This window comes from Rhinolophus ferrumequinum, chromosome 27 (assembly GCF_004115265.2).
Source record: "Rhinolophus ferrumequinum isolate MPI-CBG mRhiFer1 chromosome 27, mRhiFer1_v1.p, whole genome shotgun sequence".
In the NCBI taxonomy this organism is placed as follows: Eukaryota; Metazoa; Chordata; class Mammalia; order Chiroptera; family Rhinolophidae; genus Rhinolophus; species Rhinolophus ferrumequinum.
The window spans coordinates 22,734,104-22,756,005 of record NC_046310.1 but is presented as its reverse complement, the minus strand read 5'-3'; the positions used below and the strand labels follow the sequence as shown (position 1 = coordinate 22,756,005).

Here is a 21,902-nt window from a genome sequence, read left to right as displayed (position 1 = left end):
GTAAATGAAAATAGGTGGTGAAGAGGTGTATCAACAAATTGTTTAAAAATTTATTAACTATGAACCATAAACAAGTTAAACTGGTCTAGAAATATACCACCAGTTGGTATTCACAAAACAGTCACAGGGAAGTAAAATACAGTATGGGGATTATAATCAATAATGTCAAGATTATATAGGGTGCCAGATGGGTGCTAGACTTATGGGGGGATCACTTCATAGGTTATGTGTAGATGCCTGTCCACTGTGCTGTACACCTGAAGCTGATGTAGAATAATACTGAATGTCAACTGTAATTAAATACACACACACACAGACACACACACACACACACACACACACACTTGGGATGCAAAGTACAGCACAGGGAATACAGTCAATGGTGTTGTAATAGCTATGTACGGTGTCAGAGGGGTAGCAGACTTGGGGGGGGGGTTATCACTTTGTGAGGGGTATAAATGTCCTATTATTATGTTGTTGTGTATAGCTGAAACTAATTAAAAACACTTTTTAAAAAAGAAATATACCACCATATCTGTTAAGAAAATCATTAATTTTGAATTATAAACAGATTTTAGAGCAGCCAAAAAAATTAACAGTAAGTTTTAGATACCCATTATTTATAAGGCATAAGGTATTTACAAGGCACAGGGCTTTCAACAGAGGCAGTAGAGACTAACAGTTTTCTTCCTTTTATTAATAGAAAGAACTGGCAGAACTGTTACATGCCTTTTAGCTGGTTCATTCATTACACAGAGACACCAAGCTGAGATTGCAAGTCAGGGCTAAAATCCAGCCTGTGCACTGCAGACCAAAGCCTGGGTCCTGGAGTAACACTACTCCCACCCAAAGGGAACACCTTTTTCTAACTGTATGTCAAACTCTGCTAAGAAGGCTCTCGACCAGGAGGGAGGGCTTTTGTCTAATTCACACTAAGACGTTACATGTGCTAGCAGTAGCCCTGTCTGGAAGAGTGAGAAAACTAATAAAAAGCTTTCTCTTCATCTCTAAGATAGTACTGGCAAAAAAACCCAAAAAGTGCTCAGGGAACAGCAGTGTGTGAAGTCCAAACAGGAAATGCCACTCTAAGAGCACTGTGAGAGTTACCCACATCAAATCCTACCAGCTCACATGCACCAAGCAGGTGACAACTGAAGGTGGATGGGGACAAAAAACGAGCATCCTACAAAACTAGCACCCTGAAAGGACTTCTCACAATGGTTCTTAACTAGGAATGTAAAGTAGAATCACTCAGCGGTTGTTTTTTAAAACAAAACAAAAACAAAAACACACATTCATGCATAAGGAAGGAAGGAATGCAGGCATACAGGCATGGAAAAAGCTCCAGAAGGGGCTGTGATTCTCTCCACCGGAAGTACACCTTTATAGTCTGTTTAACTGGTGATGTTTACACCAATGTTAATCTGGATTAGAAATCCCTTGAGGACAGAGATCAGGTCATCCTCATATCCCCTTCCTCCCCATCTAACAATGCACCCTGAAGTCTGCCACTCAATAAATAACTGACAAATGAATATCTACCTTCAAATATTTCACTTGTCCCATATTTTCAACACTGATAATTTACTAAAATGTAAACAATTACATTTCTTTTTCTGAGACAAAAAAAACACAAGTATTTTGGAATGATTTTTCAAGGAAGGTAAAGGATAAGGAATCAACTAGATCTACTATATTTAATTATCTAAGATACCATCAATTATAAATCACATCTCAATTTCATGGTTAAAATGAGGGGGTGTCTTAAAATTAATAAACTGTAATATTCCTATTCTGCTACTAATTTGCTATAATGGCCTTGGAGAAATCACTAACCTTTTATGAGCCTCAATTTTTTTTACAACAAAATTAAGGAATTAAACTACATGACTTCTGAGGTCCTTTCCAGCTCCAAAAATATAAACACCACCAAGTCTATAGTGAAATGGCATTCAAAAATCCAACTGTACTAATCTAATTTCATTCCAATTGGAATACTCTAAAATGACAAATAATGCTTTTTTTCTTCAGGTATATTTACAACCATTACTCCTAGAAATTAAACTCACCTTGTGCAGGAAAAAAATTCTTAAACATATTCGCCAATTTTAAATATCAAATACTGAACATATATTTCATAAGATCTCCATATACTGTACCTTGACTTTGACAAGCCTTTTTGCTGTCTTGATCTTGGCTTCACAAAAGGCTCCTCTGTATTTAGCACTCACATCAGTGCCCACTGTCAAATAGGGAGGCTCATCAAGGGCCTAAAAATGCAAATAAATTAGATTTAAACTCTAATTATTTTCCACAATCAAACCCCAGATGGCAGATCTAATCCTATTATAATTTGTAACGACAATCTATAAAATACTCTAACTTGAAAGTAAGTAAAATATGTATCATAAAGTTTATTTAAATGTACCAAACGTACATCATGTAAAATATAATGGCATCTTTTTCTCTCCATAAAATACACATGGTCCATAATATGAATTAGCTCAATCACAAGTCTACTATTTTATCCACCCCTCTATCTGCCACCCATTCAAATATTTATTTACTCTGTGACCACTTAAAAAGAAGGCAGATCCCTAAAGCTCAAAGTCAGAGAAAATTTCTTTTAATATTTAGGCTGTATCTTGGCAGCCACCCAAATTCAGAATAGCTTTATTATATCCCTACCTAGAGAATTCTAAGGTAGAATGGCATTAAGGGGGCAAATCATTTGTATTCAAACTACTTGTGAAAACTATATTAAGAAATCCAATCTGGGAAGTCGCAAATAAAAATTAGCCAAAATTGCTAATGCTTTGGGGCACAGGTTCACTATTTACCCTTTTAAGGGTACCCTTCTTAGGCTACCCTGTAGCCTAAATTAAATAATATTTTAAGTTTCCCCACTTGTGATTTAGTTTTTAATAGTCTTAATATAGCTGCTCTGACTTTTTACAATCAGGTATATTTCTGCATTGGATCTATATTTCTAGAAGAGCTTATATTAATTCCATAGCCAAAGAAAAATTATGTAAGCAGCTACAGTGTTTTATAGAAAATGCTAATATCCCAGGATGCTCCATCAAAAAGAAAAGGAAGAATTTGGGAAAATCAGTTTATTGAGTGAACTCCCACTCTGCTTTATCATTTGCCGATCTATTTGTCCAAAGAACTTATTATTTCTCCTATTAACTTCTATTATCCTGCAGAAATTCCATAAAACATGTAAGGTGGAAAATGCAGCAAAGAATAATGAAAATATCAATTTCATTTGGATCTTAAAATAAATTCACCCTTAATAGTTGTGGCTAACATCTCAAAAAAAAAAAAAAAGATATTTTAATGCTATAACAAAAGTGCCCATAAATTACATCAAACAATTTTAAGAACTTTTTTTCAAGGTGAGGAGATAGCACATAAACCGAGACAAGGGGCTACAGCTAAAAATATCAGGCAGACCTCCTTGATGGCCTTCTGTCTTTTACGAAATGTGTAAGAAAAGGAACTCAAAACATATCAAGTATATGATTTATAAAGTCTACTTAGGAAAATGCCTATATTCCAATTTATTTATGCCGTTAGAGAAGTATACCTCATAGAAAGATGGTCATTTCGGCATTACTACTGTTTAAATTTGTTCATATCATTAATTAACTACAATTGTAACTTCGCACTACTCTTGCACCTAAAGTTAATAATAAATGCATTTCTACTTTACCTTCCTGTTCCTTGGCCCTTAAAGTATAATTTTCCTTGGTCAACATCTTAGTTAAATTCAAGATAAGCTAGTGGCTTTATTTTAGCAATAATATAAAAGGGACTCACCTCACTTCACCCAAAAATGTAAAGAAAAAGTTTAAAAGGTATCAATTCACTTTGTGGTTCAATTGGTATTACATGTTATTGTTAGAAAAGCCCAAATGGTGGGGGCGGTCTTCATGACCTCGGTTCATTATTGTCCACAACTTGCAACCTCTCCCATGAGTACATCCTGCACCTCATTAACCAGTACAATTTTATCTTCATACACAAGTAGTAAGTTAAATTAAGTGAAAACTAATGAGGAACCAGAAATTGCAAAATGCAGGACAAGAAATCTACTAAAAGTTGCACATTTATGCCTACTCAGGAACAAATAAATAAGTGATAAACTTTTCAGATATTTTTATTATAGAGAATTTTTAACAAAAAGGAGAATAGCAATATATTTAGACTATAGTATACCCATATACATGTTCTTTTCATTAATATTCATATTAAACACTGGCAACATTCCAACTACAGCAAGCTATAAATATATTTATTGAGCAGATTTACTCAACTTGAATTGAGAGACAGGATTTTTTTTACCTCCAAATTAAGCCCATCCCACATCCTTACTAACATACCCATGTTGACAGAAAAGAGTAATAATTACCTCAAATATTGTGGGGGCAAATTATTATTTAAGGGTAATATTTTCCTTCCTTCAAGCTAGAACACATGAAAAGGAATTAGCAAGGCTTATGAAGAAAATGTCTATTAGAAAAAAACTTGTGAAGAGAAACTGAAGTATAATGAAAACCTGCTAAAACTGGAATACATTGCTAGAGCAGTGCTAATTTGTTAAAAAGAGCGTATGAAAAGCAAATCTATGTTCTGATCTTATTTCTGCCTCTATTATTTTTTGCATCATTTTAGGTAGGTTACTTTTCTGTTCCTAAATTCTCATTAGATAATATAATAATTATTGGTCTGCATACATTTGTTTAACAAGCCTATATCAAAGCATTGGGGTTACATAGACGGTCAGAATGGGACACTTGAAAACACATAATCATCTAGAAGTGAAACTATGCTAACCAAAATATTAAGTGGGAATTTCTACAGAAAAACAAACAAAATCCATTAACTAAATGGTCATATTTGTGTGTGCAGTTTTAGCAGAGCATAAAGCATCACTGTCATTGGTATAATATGACGTAAGCTAACAAAGCAGACTAATAGCACAGGCTTTCAAAGCAGAAAGACAACATCCTAATTCCAGCTCTATTCCTCACACTAACTAGATGAGTTTTTAAAGTAAGCTACTGAACCTCACTAAACTTCAGTTTCCACATCAGGAAAATGGGGTCAATATGAGAAAGCATTCAGTTATGATGACCTGAAGGATTTACCTATTAACAATTACTATTAATATTATAAAACACTCAATGTGGGCAAACAAGTCATTAAAACAATGTAAAGTTAGATTTGACACCACACCTTTTTCCTTTTTAAAATGCAAGAGGCAAAACCTCATTCTAAACGACTGCTCATCAGAAGTGCAAATTAAAAGTTAAACCACTTTCCTCACTTTTTCAAAAAATGTCAGTACTTCTCCTCAGAATACAGTATTTTTCAGTACTAAATCTAATGAGAAAATACCCCAGGTATTCATATATATATACATACATATATATATATATATATATGTATGTATGTATGTATGTATATATCTTTTAAATGTTATACCTTTCCTACTTCGAGACATGCAGAAAAAACCAAAGGTTTTTATACAATAGAAAAAAACATACGTCATAAAAATAGGAAGAACTGTTAGAGAGTAACCTACTGGGAAAGGGAGTGGAATGGAGGGATATGTGTATGAAAAGATTTTATTCAAAGTCTTCCCCTTTTATAAAAACAGTTCCTTTTTGGTTTTTTACAATTGGCATGTATCCTTTGCTTTTAAAAATGTATACTAAGGAACACTTCAAACATACACAAGAGAAGATAGAACTATATTAATAAATCCTCCATATACTCATAATCTGGTTCCCACAATGATCAACTCAGACAGTTTTGTCTGATCTATATCCCTACCTATTCCTCCCAAACCCTGATTATTTTGAAGGAAACCCCAGATGTAACACTTCATCAAAACAATAAAAAGAAGTATAATCTGTAGTGATTGGGATTATGGGTTATTTTGAATATTCTTATTAATACTTTTCTATATTCTCCAGTGTATCTGAAATGACAATATGAATGAATGAGTCAGTATAATATAGTAATTAAGAGCACAAACCCTTGACTTTGATGCTCAGGTTCCTATCTACCACCTAATAGCTAGGTGACCTTGGACTAGGGCCTCTGTTCCTCAGGATATAATAGTGACTGTCTCACAGAGACGAGGAATGAAATGCTACATGCAAAGTGCTTAGAACACAGCCTAGCATACAGTGTCAAAAAAAGCTGTTATTATTACTTAATAATCTAGGGGGAAATTTTGAGTTTAAAAAATGTTTAAGTCCTATACGAAAAAGATCCCACATAAACAGCAGATGCCAGTATAATTGTGTGTATATATAAATATTATCCCCCTATTCAAGTTAGAAATAAAGTAATCATGAATTCTAGTAGCAAGAAGGGTTAAGTGTTTGTGGGGACGCTCAACAAGGAAGTGAATCACAACCCTTTAGTGTGGCAGAAAGACAACCAAGACTATACACCTAGGCTGGGGCTAATGTACTTTGGTCCAACGTAGAGATACATAAAGAATTGTTAGTGAGTTAACTAAGATTCCTCTGACCAACACTTACCCCGGTCCGTTTACATGTACACAACCAAAGCAAACAAAAAAAAACACAAAAAAACCTCTCACCTTCTCTTTTCGCTCTGCTTCTCTGATTTTGGTCAATAATATGGACCATCTCAGAGGCTAAAATAAAATGTTTTTATGTAGCACTTCCATGGAAAAAAGGAAATTAAACTACTAAATTACCATCCCTTTGTTTAGCAAACAGAACAGTTTTCTAGTTGTCAAGGCAACAGCTACCTCACCATTATCCAGCACTGCTGAACAATTATTTTTCTAGTCAATCTACCAAATGCCCTCACTGGCACCTAAAAGACACTGAATTCCATGGGAACACGAAAAAAGCATTAAGCGATTTTTAAATTAGCTATTGGTGGATAATAATCCTTTAAGAAGCCAAAATGCCAGGGAAATAAACATGTAAGTGCCAAAATGAATCAGTAATCTCTAACGTGCCTTGGGCTGCAGTACACCAATATATGACACGTTTTAGAAAGAGCATAGTTGAAACAATTCTCCAAATGGCTGACTAATGTTGACACTGCCTAGGAAATATTCAGTTATTCAAGACCGATTTTTTAAAAAGCAAAGCGTGCTAGATGACATTTTATTGAGATAGTTTCTTTAAAAGAGTAAGCATTCAAACTGGTTACTAAAGCAGTGCCAATGCAGCCAGGAGAATTAGAAAACAAGAGAACTAAATTTGATGCTAAAACCCTCAATAAACAAATGTACTTAAACACAAATAAATCTATAAAAACAACCTTTTTTATTTAAATGAATTTTTTTTTTTTTTTTAAGGAAGGGCACAGCTCACACTGGTCCATGGGGGGATCAAACCTTGGTGCTACCAGCACCACGCTCTAATCAACTGAGCTAACCGGCCACCCCAAAAACAACTGTTTTGTATATGACAATCTCAGAAGCATAAAACCATAATGGAGATAATTCCAACAGATGAATGAATAAAATATACTCACACCTATATACCAAAGGGTGTATGATTTAAAAACTAAGTTTAAAATTAAGATGCACAATTTATAGAATATACAAAAAATGAGTACACTGAGGAAATAAACTGGGCAATTTATTTCCCTGTCTTCCTTTTCCTGGGGTACTGAGGACACGGGGTCGAGCGCGCTCAGGATAGAGGCGGCACAAGATATAAGGGGCAGATGATGGTCTACGAGCACGGAGGAGTTTGGAGTAGCCCGGGGATGCATTGCAGTCCCTGCAGCTGAGGACACGGTGGGAGTTGAGCAGGGACAGGAGATGTGCGGCACGGCTGGAAGACCTACACTGACCAAATAAGTAAACTGACGGACAAATAAGCAACTAGACTGAGTATTCTCAATAGGGCCATGTTTCGCACTGCTAATGAAATTTAAAAGGAAGGGAGGGGAAAGACGATAAAGAAGTCTAAGGTATTGGACTGGAGTTAGAAAGATGAATTCATGGTTGTGTAATACATGAGGTGTGATAAAACAATACAGGCAATGTTTAAATTAAAAAAAATTATTACAGTAAAAGACACATTGCCATTAACCCCCCTCAAAATATTCCCCTCACTTCGGGCACACTTATCCCATCCTTCTTGCCACTTTCTGAAGCAGTTCTGGAAGTCCTCTTTCTTGAGTGTCTTTAGTCGCGCTGTCGTGGCTGCCTCGATGTCCTGAATCATTTTGACTTTGAAGAACCAGAAGTTACATGGTGCCAGATCCGCTGACTAAGGTGGGTGAGGACACACCATAATGTTTTTATTTGACAGAAACTGCTGTACCAGAAGCGATGTGTGACATGGAGCATTGTCATGATGGAGGATGATTTACCGCACTTTAAAACACACCTTCTCTCAACCATAGCTCACAGCCTACTGACTGCACCAAACACGTTGAAACCTGTCACACACTGTTACTAAGGTTCAATGTGCTGCTTCCTGTATTGAAGATCCCTGCCTTTCTATTGGATGGCATTAGGAAGCAGCATTCACTGTATTTTTTCATCACAATGGGAAAGGCTCTGCATCACACATCGCTTCTGATTCAGCAATTTCTATCAAATAAAAAACATAACGGTGTGTCCTCATCCACCGTATTCCCCGGATCTGGCACCATGCTATTTCTGGCTCTTCCCCAAAGTCAAAATGAACTCGAAAAGTATACGTTTTGAATTGTTTCAGGACATCGAGGCAGCCACGACAGCACAGCTAAAGACACTCATGAAAGAGGACTTCGAGAACTGCTTCAGAAAGTGGCAAGAAGGATGGGATAAGTGTGTTCAAAGCAAGGGGGAGTATCTTGAGGGGAATTAATGGCAATGTGCCTTTTACTGTAATAATTTTTTTAAACATTCACTGTATTGTTTGATCACACCTCATATATACATACATACACACAGAAAAATGAACAAGTAGTAACAGATGTGTATGTGCATAGATATTTGTGTCTCTGTGTGTGCACATCCATATATTTTATATACACATCCATATATTTTCCTAACTGTCCACCAAGAATGTCTAAGAGCAACTGACAGGCCAGTAACAAAAAGCATAGTAATGGTCTATATCTTGATTTCTAAATCCCATCCCACGTTAAAAGGAACCAGAAGTCCTTGGAGAAATGGCTGATTTCAAAGTTGGGCAGGCAAAGTACAAGAAGAATCTGAAACATCTTGTGCCAGAAAGTAAGGAAATGCTCGAAGAATAATGGTGACATTTCAAAGGAAACAGGAGCCACCTTGAAGGGGCTCCTCCTGGTCAAATAGGGGGAAACTTTGTAAATCAAAATAGGTACTGGTTGTCCTATTTTCTGGTTAGGGATGTATACATATGTCAAAACTGACTGAATTAAGATGTGTGTATTCCACTGTAAGTAAATCATACCTCAGTTTAAAAAATGATAACAAACTACCACCCATTCAATAAAACTGGCATCCATGAGTCCATATTGACAAATGAATGAATAAATGCTGAATAAATAAATAAATGCAGAAAAGGGAAAGCTCTTCATTCTAACAAAATGTTAGTAAATGTAGCAGGAATGACGGAAACAGAGCATCATCTTTTGGCAACCATCATAAAGGTGACTGAGCCAGAGTTGCCAGCAGATGCTATACTGATGAGTGGAAGTCTGATGAAGAACAGGACGTTGGCATAATCCTAAAACCCCACTCAATTCTCAGTGGTGGGCATGTGATGCACTGAGGACAAAGGGACATCCTTTCTGTGCTGTACCTCCCAAGAGTGACTTTGCCAATGAGAACAATTAGAGCGGGTTGAAGTTATCCTACAGAATGTAAGATCTGTATTCCTTAAAACTCTAAAGGACATGAAATATAGGAAACACTGGGAAACAGTTTTAGATTGAAGAAGTCTGAAGAGGCACGATAATCAATGCAACGCTTATTCCTGGATAGAGCATGGACCAGTAAGAAAAGAGACATTATTAGGAGAGCTGGTGAAATTTGAAAGGGCTCTGTGGATAAGATCGGTATTGTTATACCAATACTGATTTCCTGATTTAGAGAACTGAGTGCAGGGTAGGGAAAAAAGTGTCCTTTTTGTTGGGAATTATACACTGAAGTATTTAGTGGTGACAGGTCATCATGTCTGCAGCTTGCAATCAAAAATTCTGAAGATAATGATAACTGGTCTACACACACACACGGATTATATTAATTCTCTGCATTATAAATGTGAAATTATTTAAATTATTTTTTAAAGTACTATATATTTATTGGCCATTTGCATATCTTTCTCTATAAATTGCTCATTTATGTTCTTTACCCATCTTTCTGAATTATTCATTTTTTAAACTGGATTATAAAAATTCTTGTATATTAAAAAAAAAAAAAATCAACCCTTCCCCCGCAAACACAAAAATCTTCTCTGGATGCTACCTGTACTTCCTAACATTTCTCCTAAAATTTAAGTTACTCTAGGGGCTTAGACCCACATCTATTAACCAGAGAGATGCCTGTATATTCTCAGATATTAACAGAAGGTGTCTGCCTATTCCTGGAAATTTAAATGACTCGAAATTGACATTCTAACTAGAATCTTCATCATTAATGAAGTAAGAGAGAAATGCACTGGGAAAGATATTTATTAAGTACCTACTGTATTAAGGACATTATTCTAACGTGCCAAAAAAAGCAAAGGCACTTTCCTCATATAACACAAAGGCAGCCAAATAATTCTGTCCTCAAAAGAGGTTAATCTTATTTGTTTTCTTGCTAGTTAGGTCAAAACCTTATTCAAATGCAAATGACTCTGCTTTAGGGTAACATCACTCTCATAGCAGACCACGCTTATTGATAATATTTAAACTTTAATGATCTGGAAATCAGAGGGACCTAGTGGTGCAGCCAGTTAACAAATCAGAATTATAAACAGAAATCATAAACTGTTATAGTTTATGTCTATCTGGGCATGTTAGTAATATCTACTGCATGAATTAGAAGGCATTACGTAGAACACTCTGAAATGTCACAACACAAGTCACTACGCCTGCATCTAGAGAAGATTTTCTAGAAGTCTGGTTGATTACCAAAATCAATAATAATCCTTAAGACCCCCCCCATCAACCAAGTTTTTTATAGATAACCTGAAAATAACAATGTATTTTTGTTTTATTGCCAATAAAAATAACAGTAAAAAACTAAGGGGAAAAAATCAGATTCACAGAAGCATCTTTCTTCTCAACAGGACTATTAGAATACCATTCCAGACATTTTCCACTGGCAAAATAAACAAGCAGACAGATAGATGATTCAGTTTCATCAACTACTCCTACGTATTTCACTGTAAATTTTTACTTTTCACTTAATAAAGCCTAAATGTTCTTCCACATCTTAAATTTGATTCTATAAAGTGATTGCTCATTGCTGCATAGTCTTACCTGTGCTGCACCAACCTTTATGTACCTCTTTCTTCTTGATTGTAGAAGAGGGAGACAAGGCAGGGAAGGAGTGAGAGGATGAATGATAGAGGATGAGAAGACAGGAGTAAAGACAGGTAGAAGGCAGGAGCAGAAGCAGAAATAATAAAGAGGAAGTAAATGCTGTGGGCTTGGGGTTTCAGTCTTGGTTCACTCGCCAACTCTCCAGATACAGCCACTCGTATTTGGTGTCTGACTGCAGAGTGGTTACTGTCTACTTGAATTGCTCAATATACAGACTAAGACCTGGCAAATTTAAAAATTCTCTGGCTTTGGAACCAAAGAGATTGCTATTCATATAAGCTAAGTCATTTTTTTTAACTTGGGTTATGTCAACCTCACCACTTTGATCTTTGGTTTCTTTGTAGATTGGCAATTTATCTTGTAGGGTTTTACAAGACATCTTACAACTTTTAAATTAAATTAGTTAGTATATTTAGTCTTAAGGAGACTGACAGGTCCTGAGTAAGCACTCAGCAAATATTAGATTAAACCATATAAAACTGCTATTTTTATAGATCAAAAGGACAAACATTGGCAATTTTATACAGTTCAACCTAACATTGGTTGTCTGCTTTCCTTTTAAGCGGCTGGGAAAACCACAGACCAACACCACAGACAAGTAATAGTACACCTAAGTGTACAGTGCTGTTCAACAATCGCTCAGACCACGCTCCTGCTCCGCTGCCCATGAGCAAGACCCAGCCTTGCAGTGCTAATCACTCTAGCCCCTGGGACTCCACCTCCCGGATGTGTATTTCCTCCTGGTGCCTGAGGACTGGGCCTCTCACTGAGCTCTGGTTCCTGAGCAACCTACACCTACACATGGCTAATGGAGCTGTGGCTATTTTTTCCCACTTGATGGCTGGCTGGCCCACCAATCAAGTTTTCATCCTGTTTTATATCCTCAATAATATGACCTTGAAAAAAGCCATCAAAAAGAAACAGTCATCTTTGATCACCTATCCATTACTTATATTGGCTTTGCTTATCCCACATGGATACAAACTGTGTGTAAAGGTGAACACCTCACACTGTATTTTAATGATTTGTAACTGTCCTCTCTCCTAGATTGAGCAACTTAAGGCAGAAATAGCATTTAATTCATCTTTGGATGCCCCAGTCCTACAATTATACCTACATACTGAAGGAATTCAGGAAACTTACTTAATCAAAAAAGTTCGACAATAGTTAAGCCCTGCTAAATGAGATTTCTCTTAAGGTAAAAGTATTTCTATTTCAAGAACACCTTATATTGGGAGGCAGCTTATACTGAGGTCAAAAGCATGAGCTCTGAAATCAGAGTAGCTACAACACAACACAAATACCTACAAAGAGTGATATTAAAGAGAATAATACAAATGAGACTTTTTAATGTCTTATGTTCTTGTGTGCATATTTTAGGGATTTTCCCCCTGGGTTTTTTGTATTGTTTTGCTAGTTTGTTATCCCCCCCACCCCCAATCACCATCTCAGTATCTTTCAAGTTTTTAATGGTGGCATCAAATGGCTTTTACTTGGCCATTACTACCATACCACATCACACTAAATGGAGTTACTATTAGTTACTGGGGATATCTATTCACTTAGGACCAAGAGAAATAATTTCAGGATAGGTACAGAGAAACATACTTAAGCCAAAACTCTCCATATGCACCAAGTTAGCTTACTGCTAAATCACACTGGTGGTTTTCTAAGTCACCAAACATTACTGTTATATCAGTCAATATCCAATGTTTGAAGAACTGAGTATTTCCCTTTTCCCACTGCAGTTATTTAAGTAAATGAACACAAGGTAGGTCACACAATATACAGGAATATATAACAGGGCCTCCAGGGCACCCAACCCTGCCTTCTTTCAATGGGCTCTGAGAACTAGACTCAATTTCAAGGCATTCTAACAGAACAGCTTATAACCAGACTGTTCATCAGACCTAGACATTTAAAAAAATTATACCAATCAAACAAGGTAAAAGGTCGCTTATCAACCTAGAGATCCCATGTGGATCAGAACATTTTCAGAATTTCATTATCAAACCTGCCCTGCCACCTACTGAGAGGACCACACCCACCTGCCATCAGCTAAACTCTGCCTCCTTGGGCTTCTCTGACCCCACTGAGGTCATGAAAAATATTCCAACGGCATCTCCTTCCATTAAGTATTCCCAGCTGGAAGGAAAAGCCCTTCAATTCTAGCATTTCACTTGCTAATCCATTTCCCCCAAGAAAATGTTGAAGAGAGAATCCACTGTGATCACCCAGGTGAAATGATAAATTCCAAGTGGTGTGGAGAGGATTCACTGAAGACACAAAAATATGGAGTCTTGTATTTATTAATCTTAAAAATAGATAAGTAAGCTTTTCTAGTAAGTATTTCTCATGCTGATCTACATGACCATGTGTCTGTCCTGTGAACACATACATCCTGAGGGAAAAGTGGCAGATGCACAACAGACAAGGGTTGCATTCCTCTGTTCACTCACTCAGCAGACCGTGCTAGGTGTGCCCACATAGGTGACTTTTGCAGATTACACTACTCTTGTTTCCATGAGTTTATGGATTATATTATAAACGAGAAACGAAGTTCTCAAAATGTGCTCTCAGGACATCATCATCAGTATCAACTTGTTAAAAATGCAAATTCTCAGGCCTCACTCTAGACATCCTGAATTAGAAACTCGGGGGGGAGATAATCAATCTGTGCTTTAATGAACCTTTGAGGAACTCTGATGCACCCCACAGTTTAAGAACCTGTGACCCAGAGGTTATCTTTCTAGGTCCTCACTGGGAACTTGTTAACAGATACACTCAGCAACTCAGAGAACTTCTATTTGGTTCCCTGACCCATGTAGTATGAGGTATTACGGTAGCGATGGCCAAAGTGAAAGGCATAGGAGTTGAAAGATGTCAGGATGGTGATAATGAAAAAAAATATTTTACACACGCAATTAAGTGAATAAAAACAGACTCATTTAAAATAAATCAGAAACTAAGAAAACTATCAATGCAAAAAGTAAAGACTGAGAAAATTAAAAGCTAATACTTCTCTGTCGAAAGGAGTTCATACAGCGGCTGACTGCTATTTTTGGCCTGCTTGTAAGGTTGGCCCTTGGATATCATCTGGGAACTTATGGGAACCTGGATTTCAGGAGGGTTCCTACAATTAACTGATTAAGAATGGGTCACTGTGCCTAAACTGTGTGTACAAACAATACAGTTTATGCTGAACACCTACTTTCATTCTCAGAGTTGGAAATTTGGGTATAGGCCAGGCATGGGGTGCCTCTGTGACCAGCCGCCAATAAAAACTTTGGGTGCTGAGTCTCTAACCAGCTTTCTTTCCTTTGGCAACATCTCAGATATGTTGTCACAATTCATCCCGTGTGACTGTACTGGGAGAATACTCTGGAAGTTTGCACCTGGTTTCCCCCAGACTTCACATCAAGCATCTTCTCCTTTTGCTGGTTATGCCCTGTATCTTTCTGTTGTCATAAATTACAGCGTTTACGACTATACATGGAGTCCTGCGAGTTTTCTTGTGAATTACCAAACCTGAGGTGGTCCTGAAACTGCTAAAACCTCTTACTTCTAGTACGAGCTCTTTGACAGTCACATAACAGGGTTAAAAATACTGAAAATACCATCAAATCTGACATGTTTATATTATCTTTATTTGACCCATTAATAGAACATTTTAATGTTATTTTATTTCCATTGTCTTAGTCTTTTTAACATAGCAAGTAAACCTAACTTGAATCACATGCCCAGCCTTGGCCAGTGAAGGGGAGGGCAGCTACACTGCCAGTCCATTAAGGGAAACTGGCCTGCTGTCACCAAATGAAGGCGGCACACATGCTGGGAAGGCCCACATGAGACACATATGACCACTAAAATCAGGCTATTTGGCAAACACAAAGTTTATTTCAAGGATATTGGGGAAGCACCTCAAAGAAGTCATGATCTTCCACAGTTCAAAGTTAGTTACAAAGAGTCTTGAGTAACTTCTGATGGTTAGTTTGTATGTTGTTGAGACATAAAAAGAGAAATGGTTTCCAATGTGAGCACGCCCCCTCCAAAAAGTCAGTCTGTGCAGCTTCCCATAAGCCTGACGATTTGCCATAAGGCTGCTTCTCATCACAGCAACTCAACATAGCATGCTTCAAGGGGAGCAGGAGTTATTTGTTAAACAGTGGTTAGCAACTCTAGGGAGAGGTAATAATATCTAATAAAAATCTATTTTTCATGTCATTTAAAAGACCAAGGAGAAATGCTAGAAATATTAGATCTATAAATAAAAAATTAATACTCGTATTTTACTAATCATAGACATTAGTGGCACATTTGAAGGGATTAAAATCATTAAAAACACAATGACTATGTAAAGCATAATGAATGGTCTCTAGTGAGTCCTAGTTAACCCAGTATTTACTTGGTCTGCCCTGTGATAATCGTGTGAAAACTGTTTACAGCCCTGACTTTATTTACTTATATCCTCAACACACAAAGTTTTTACATGGTCTAGTAAACCCAAGATCTTTAGATTTTATCCATCACTGCTGACTCTAACTCATAGATTCTGCTACAGGGTACTTCAGAAGACACAATAAGGTAAAGGCAACCATCTGTTTGGTAGACTTTGGAATAACAGTATATAAATTTAGTCAGCGCAAAAATTAGTTTCATGGGTGAGTCCGATTTTGGAAGCACAAGTAGATAAACCAAAGTGCTGTGGACAATGGATGAAGACTACTATACATATAGGAACAGTTAACCTGGAAGCCATAAAACTGTTTCCGTAGGTCTCTGAAGACCCTGCAATTAAAGACAATTTTCAGAGAATATGAACATATATATAAAATAAAGCTTGTGCTTTTAACAGACCCAAAAAGTTTAAGAATTCTTACTGCATTATGGTTTTTCATAAAGGTTACCTGATTAAAATGAAAAAAAGTGAGAGGAAAAAAAATACTTTGAAGCAAGATAAAAAGATTTAACCAGATGTGGAAATATTTACTGCCTTAGGTATTATTAATATTATAACAAAATGACATATTAGACACACATCTTTCAAAACACAAGAAACAACTCTGTAGGTAAATAGGAAAAGTACTATTAACCACTGGTAGAAATAAGCAAACAATGGCAGAACCTAATTGATTTGAAGGACACAACTAATTAGAGGCAAAAAAAGCACTTAAAGCCAGATTTCTATTCAATGTTATTCCAAGCTGCCGATCAGGTAGTAACAACCTATCATTCTTTGAAAATCTACCTATAACTAACATGTAAAAGGATCTACCCATTCAGGAGCCAATGTTAAAAAATATTAAAAAGAAAAATTAGTTACAAACTATGTTAAATATGTATTTATGTAAAAACTTAAAAGGATACACTAAAATGTTAACAGTAGTTATCTCTCAATGTTTGAATTATAAATCAGCTTTCCCTAATATTCTAGATTTTCCATATTTCAGTAAATTTTTTTTTGTTTTTTGTTTTGTAAAGGAAGATAGTTTATTAGTTTTTTTGTAAAGGAAGACAGGAGAAGAGGTTGCAGCTCCCGAGCGGGAGGGGGCCCTGAATGGGGGGTGCCCTCAATAAGTTTTTAATGACCAAAAACTGTTTAAAATAAAATTATTTATTATTATAAAGTAATTAATATTAAACATTAGTACTTAATGTTTACTTGAAGGTACTGATGTGTAAGACACTATTAAAAAAAATTATTAGTCTTCTTTTTCAGCCAAGATGGAGTAACAAGCAACTGGATTCACTATCCAGCCTAAAACAAAAAAAGTACAGCAAAGTACTGTAAACAATGATTTTCAAGTCACTGGACATCAGAACAAAGATCTCTAAGAGACAGAAAAACAATGAGAAGAGTATAACTGCCTCTAACTGCCCCAGTTTACCTCCTTGAGAGTTACCATGCCATGGCACAAGATGAGGGAATTGAGGCGAAAGCTGTAAGACTCACTGCACTGAAGAAACAGGTAAGAGTCTGTGGAGACCAAGGTCACTAGATTTCAAAGAACAGACTACACCAGAGGAGAAGGCTGCACAGAGAGAGAACCCTGGAGATCTGCAGAGGACCCCCCTCAAGTATTCAGTAGAGGACTTAGCACAACTACCCAAGGCCATGGGAAAGAACCAGAAAGGATAAGGAGGACAGTATGTGGTGTTTACACAGGGCCAACAAACTTACTTGTTTCTACCAGCCACACTAAAGATGCATAATTTATGGGACACTGGGTAGTATACTCAGGAAGGTTTTGTCTTAGTAGTGAAGATTAGCCCTTGTCTGAGTACTGTTCTGGCCTAACAAATTTTTAAAGCAAGACTGAAAAACATCACTGTTTCCAAATAACTACATCAGAAAGAAAAGCTCAAGACGATTTATAGGACTACAGGTATATCCAGCAGCCAACATGGCAAAATTTACAATGTCTGACATCTAATCAAGATGACCAGGCACGCAAAGGGGTAGGGAAACATGACCCATAATGAGAATAATCAATCACTCAAAACTGATCCAGAACTGTCACAGATGTTAAAATTAACACCTAAGGACATCAAGTACTTAAAAACTTCTGGATATGAAAACTACCGTGTTTCCCTGAAAATAAGACCTAGCCGGACCATCAGCTCTAATGCATCTTTTGGAGCAAAAATTAATATAAGACCCGGTATCATATTATATATTATGTATTATATTATACCTGGACTTATATTAAAATAAGACCCGGTCTTATATTAATTTTTGCTCCAAAAGACGCATTAGAGGTGATAGTCCAGCTAGGTCTTATTTTCAGGGAAACACTGTACAATGTTGGAGATGAAAAATACACTAGATGAGGAAAAGATTAGTGAACTTGAAGACAGAGTAATAGAAACTATGCAAAATAAAGCAGAAAGAAAAAAACCCCTACCTGTAAAAAATGAAAAGAGCATCAGGGAGCTGTGGCACAACTTCCAACAGCATAATATACATGCAATTGGAGTCCCCAAACAAAAAGAAAGGGGAAAACAAAAAAAATTTTTTTGAAGAAATAATCTGTAGTTAAAAACCTTCCCACAAAGAAAACTCGAGGCCCAAACAGCTTCACAGGGGAGTTCTATGAAACATTTAAAGAATAAATAACTTCAACACAACACAAACTCTTCCAGCAAATCTAGGGTCTACAAAGACCAAAGCAATGCCTGTGCTACTGATCGACTGCTCGCCAAGTGCCAGGCATTACACAGAGGAATGACACCAGCTGATTAAGTCTTAGATCTCTGTCATTGTCATGTGGAAAATAAGACTCCAAGAAAACAAGACAGAATCAAAGAATCAGTCAGGAATCTCTTGCCATAATCTACAATGAGATATAAGGTAGGGATAGTGAGAGAAGGACTAACTAGAGACAATTTTATGTCCAGAGACTAACTGAATAAGGGAATAAAGAAGAATTTCATCTTTTTAAGAATTTTTTCTTTTTCCCTGTCACTGCTGACTCCCATTTCGTAAGAACAGAGCTGATCATGGACCAGTAAACTAAGAAAACTAAACTAGAGAGAGATCTAGGCTGCAGGAGAGGCTGCAGAAGCAAAAGGGGGAAGACAAGAGAAAATTCCAGATGAGTCTACAGGGAAGAACAGCTCTGACTATGTTTATTATCTTGAATGTATTAGAAACTACTAGTATTCATGATAGTATATGGGAAAGGGTCTACTTATTTTTATTCTTGTATATTTGCCCTGAACTGACAAAGATGCATCACATCAAGCAAATTAATGCCTACTTACCAGCAAATTAATAAACTATATTTTTATTCTCTACCTAGTGATTCAACTGACAGCCACTATTTTCATTAAGAACTGTTAAATGAGCCTGACAAAATGAGATCTTATTCTCATATGAATTCTTGGTCCCCCAAATTTAGTTTTCTTTCATCACACAAATTAATACATGAATTCATTTGCTTTATAAAAATACAAAAGAGGTAAACATAAATGCTGTCGCCCTTCGTCTTCTCCTCTCCTCACATTTCTCATCAGCACTATGGTCACCTATTGAGGGTACCCTTCCGATTTCCTTTCTCTGCATTTACAGGGATCGGTGTACAAAAACAACATAGTTTCACTGCCAATGTATGTTTAAATGTATATTTAAAATTAGCTTTCAGTTACACAATTCATGAATATATTATCCTTGTACAAATAATGAAGCATTAAAGAAAGTCCTCAATTACCACACCCAATCCCAAATCCTTCCCATTGGTATGCATTTATCATTTTGGCATCTGTCCTACCACAAAATTTCTTCCCAGACTTTTCCATTTATATACATGCATATGTATCTATATGTAATATTTCTGTGAATATATTTTTACATAATTGGTACTATTTAATACACTGTCTTTCAACTTTTCCTTATCCCTCAAAAATGTTTCAGAGAGCTTTCCAATTAGTAAACACTGTTTAGCGTCTTCTCCACTAATGATATTAAGTGATTTCTAGTTTTCCATCATTACAAACAAGGCTGCAATAAACATATCCATAATGCTTCCTGGTGCACCTGTACAAGTGTTGCTCCAGGGCAGATACATGTCAAGGGGAGAACACAGAATACACTTTTTTAATTTTAAGAAATAATGCAAATTCTCCAAGAATTTCTAAAATATAATTTTGGTGCCTTCAAGACCAATACAAAATGAAACAAACAAGATTCTTATTTACAGGGAAGGGTTCTATTTTCAACCAAAGTTTTCCAGTACAGAAGAGTTTAACAGTCTGGCATCTTGAACACAAATCAATATTAATTTCTTCACCAGTTACCAGTAATACAGTATCTTAATAGTCCTGGAAGATGTATGTATTCCATTCGATAATTATCAAAATTAAAAACATATAACCTCAGCCCCAGGAGCATACACCAACATTTATCCAGCAGATATTGTACATGTGTGAGATAGCATATGTTCAAAGATATATCATCACAAATGAAAATCAGTAGATCTGGCTAAATCTCTAATTTAATTCAAAATGGTAATGAGTTATGACCTTGGAAGGATATTCAATATGTATACCTCACTTTAAGTAGCAAAATAACTCAAAGTTCTGAAGCTATTAAAGAAAATATTGATAAATTCAACCAAAAAAATCTCTGCATGGCAAAAACAACAAAAAAATACTTATACAAAGCAAGCAAATCCAAATCCAAATGACAAATCCTAAAAAAAATTATTTGTAATCCACATCACTAACAAAGAATTAATCTGCCCCATATAAAGAACACCTGAAAGTTAATAATTTTTAAAAAGACTAACATTCAACAGAAAAATGGACATATTATAGGAAGAGGTCATTGACAAAGAAATACAAGTGGCTCTTAAACATGAAAAGATGTTCAAACTCATACATAAGAGAAACACAAATAATTAACTACTCCAAGACATTTTCCACTGTCAGATTGGCAAAAGTTCAGAAGTCTAGTAACATAGGCTTAGTAAGGTTTAGAAAAACAAGTAATTATGTTGGTGGGGAGAATGTGAATCTCTATAACCTATATGGAGAAATATTGGTAATAATTATCAAAATCAAAAAAGCATATACCCTTTAACCAGTAACCCTACTTGGGGGAATTTATCCTACAAATACTCTCTAACACATGTATGAAATAATGTATGTACAAAGTTACCACATCTCAGAATTGTTGCAAAAGCAAAAGGTCAAAAGCAACCCAAAAGTCCAAGGAGTGCTTAAATAAATTACATTACATCCAAAGAACTGACTAGTATAGAGCTGTAAAAACAAATGAGGAGATCAGGGGTTGCCTGGGGTTGGAGATGGGAAGGAGGTTTGACTGCAGATGGGCAGGAGGCAACTTTTTGGGGGTGAAAAAAATGCTCTAACACTGGATTGTGGTGATGAAGGCACAACCCTATACATTTAAAAATTGATTGATTTTTACATTTATACTGGTTTAATATTTGGTGTAAAAATTATACTTCAATAGAGTTGTAAAAAGAATACACAAATGAGGGCGTTCTCCATGCACCCATATAGAAACATCTCCCAAATGTGCTAAGTGACAAAACTGTAAAGTGCAGAATAGTAAGTATGATTTTTAAATTGAAGGTAAAAAAGAGAATAAGAATGTAAACTTGTGTTTGCTTTTCTGTGCATAAGTAACACCTGAATGATACACAAGAAACAACAGTAAGTACCCTGTTTCCCTGAAAATAAGACCTAGCCGGACAATCAGCTCTAATGCATCTTTTGGAGCAAAAATTAATATGACCGGGTATTATATATATTGTATTATATTATATCATATATTATATCCATTCTTATATTATAGTAAAATAAGACCGGGTCTTATATTAATTTTTGGTCCAAAAGACACATTAAAGGTGATTGTC

At 36.0% G+C, this 21,902-nt stretch overlaps 1 protein-coding gene across 1 annotated transcript in view; it reads right to left on the bottom strand.

Moving 5' to 3' along the window:
- ARID4B (AT-rich interaction domain 4B) overlaps positions 1-21,902 on the bottom strand; it is a 121,341-nt gene that overhangs the window by 74,699 nt on the left and 24,740 nt on the right. The window contains 1 exon segment of the mRNA XM_033099558.1: positions 2,160-2,270. Coding sequence (XP_032955449.1) covers positions 2,160-2,270 — 111 coding nt within the window.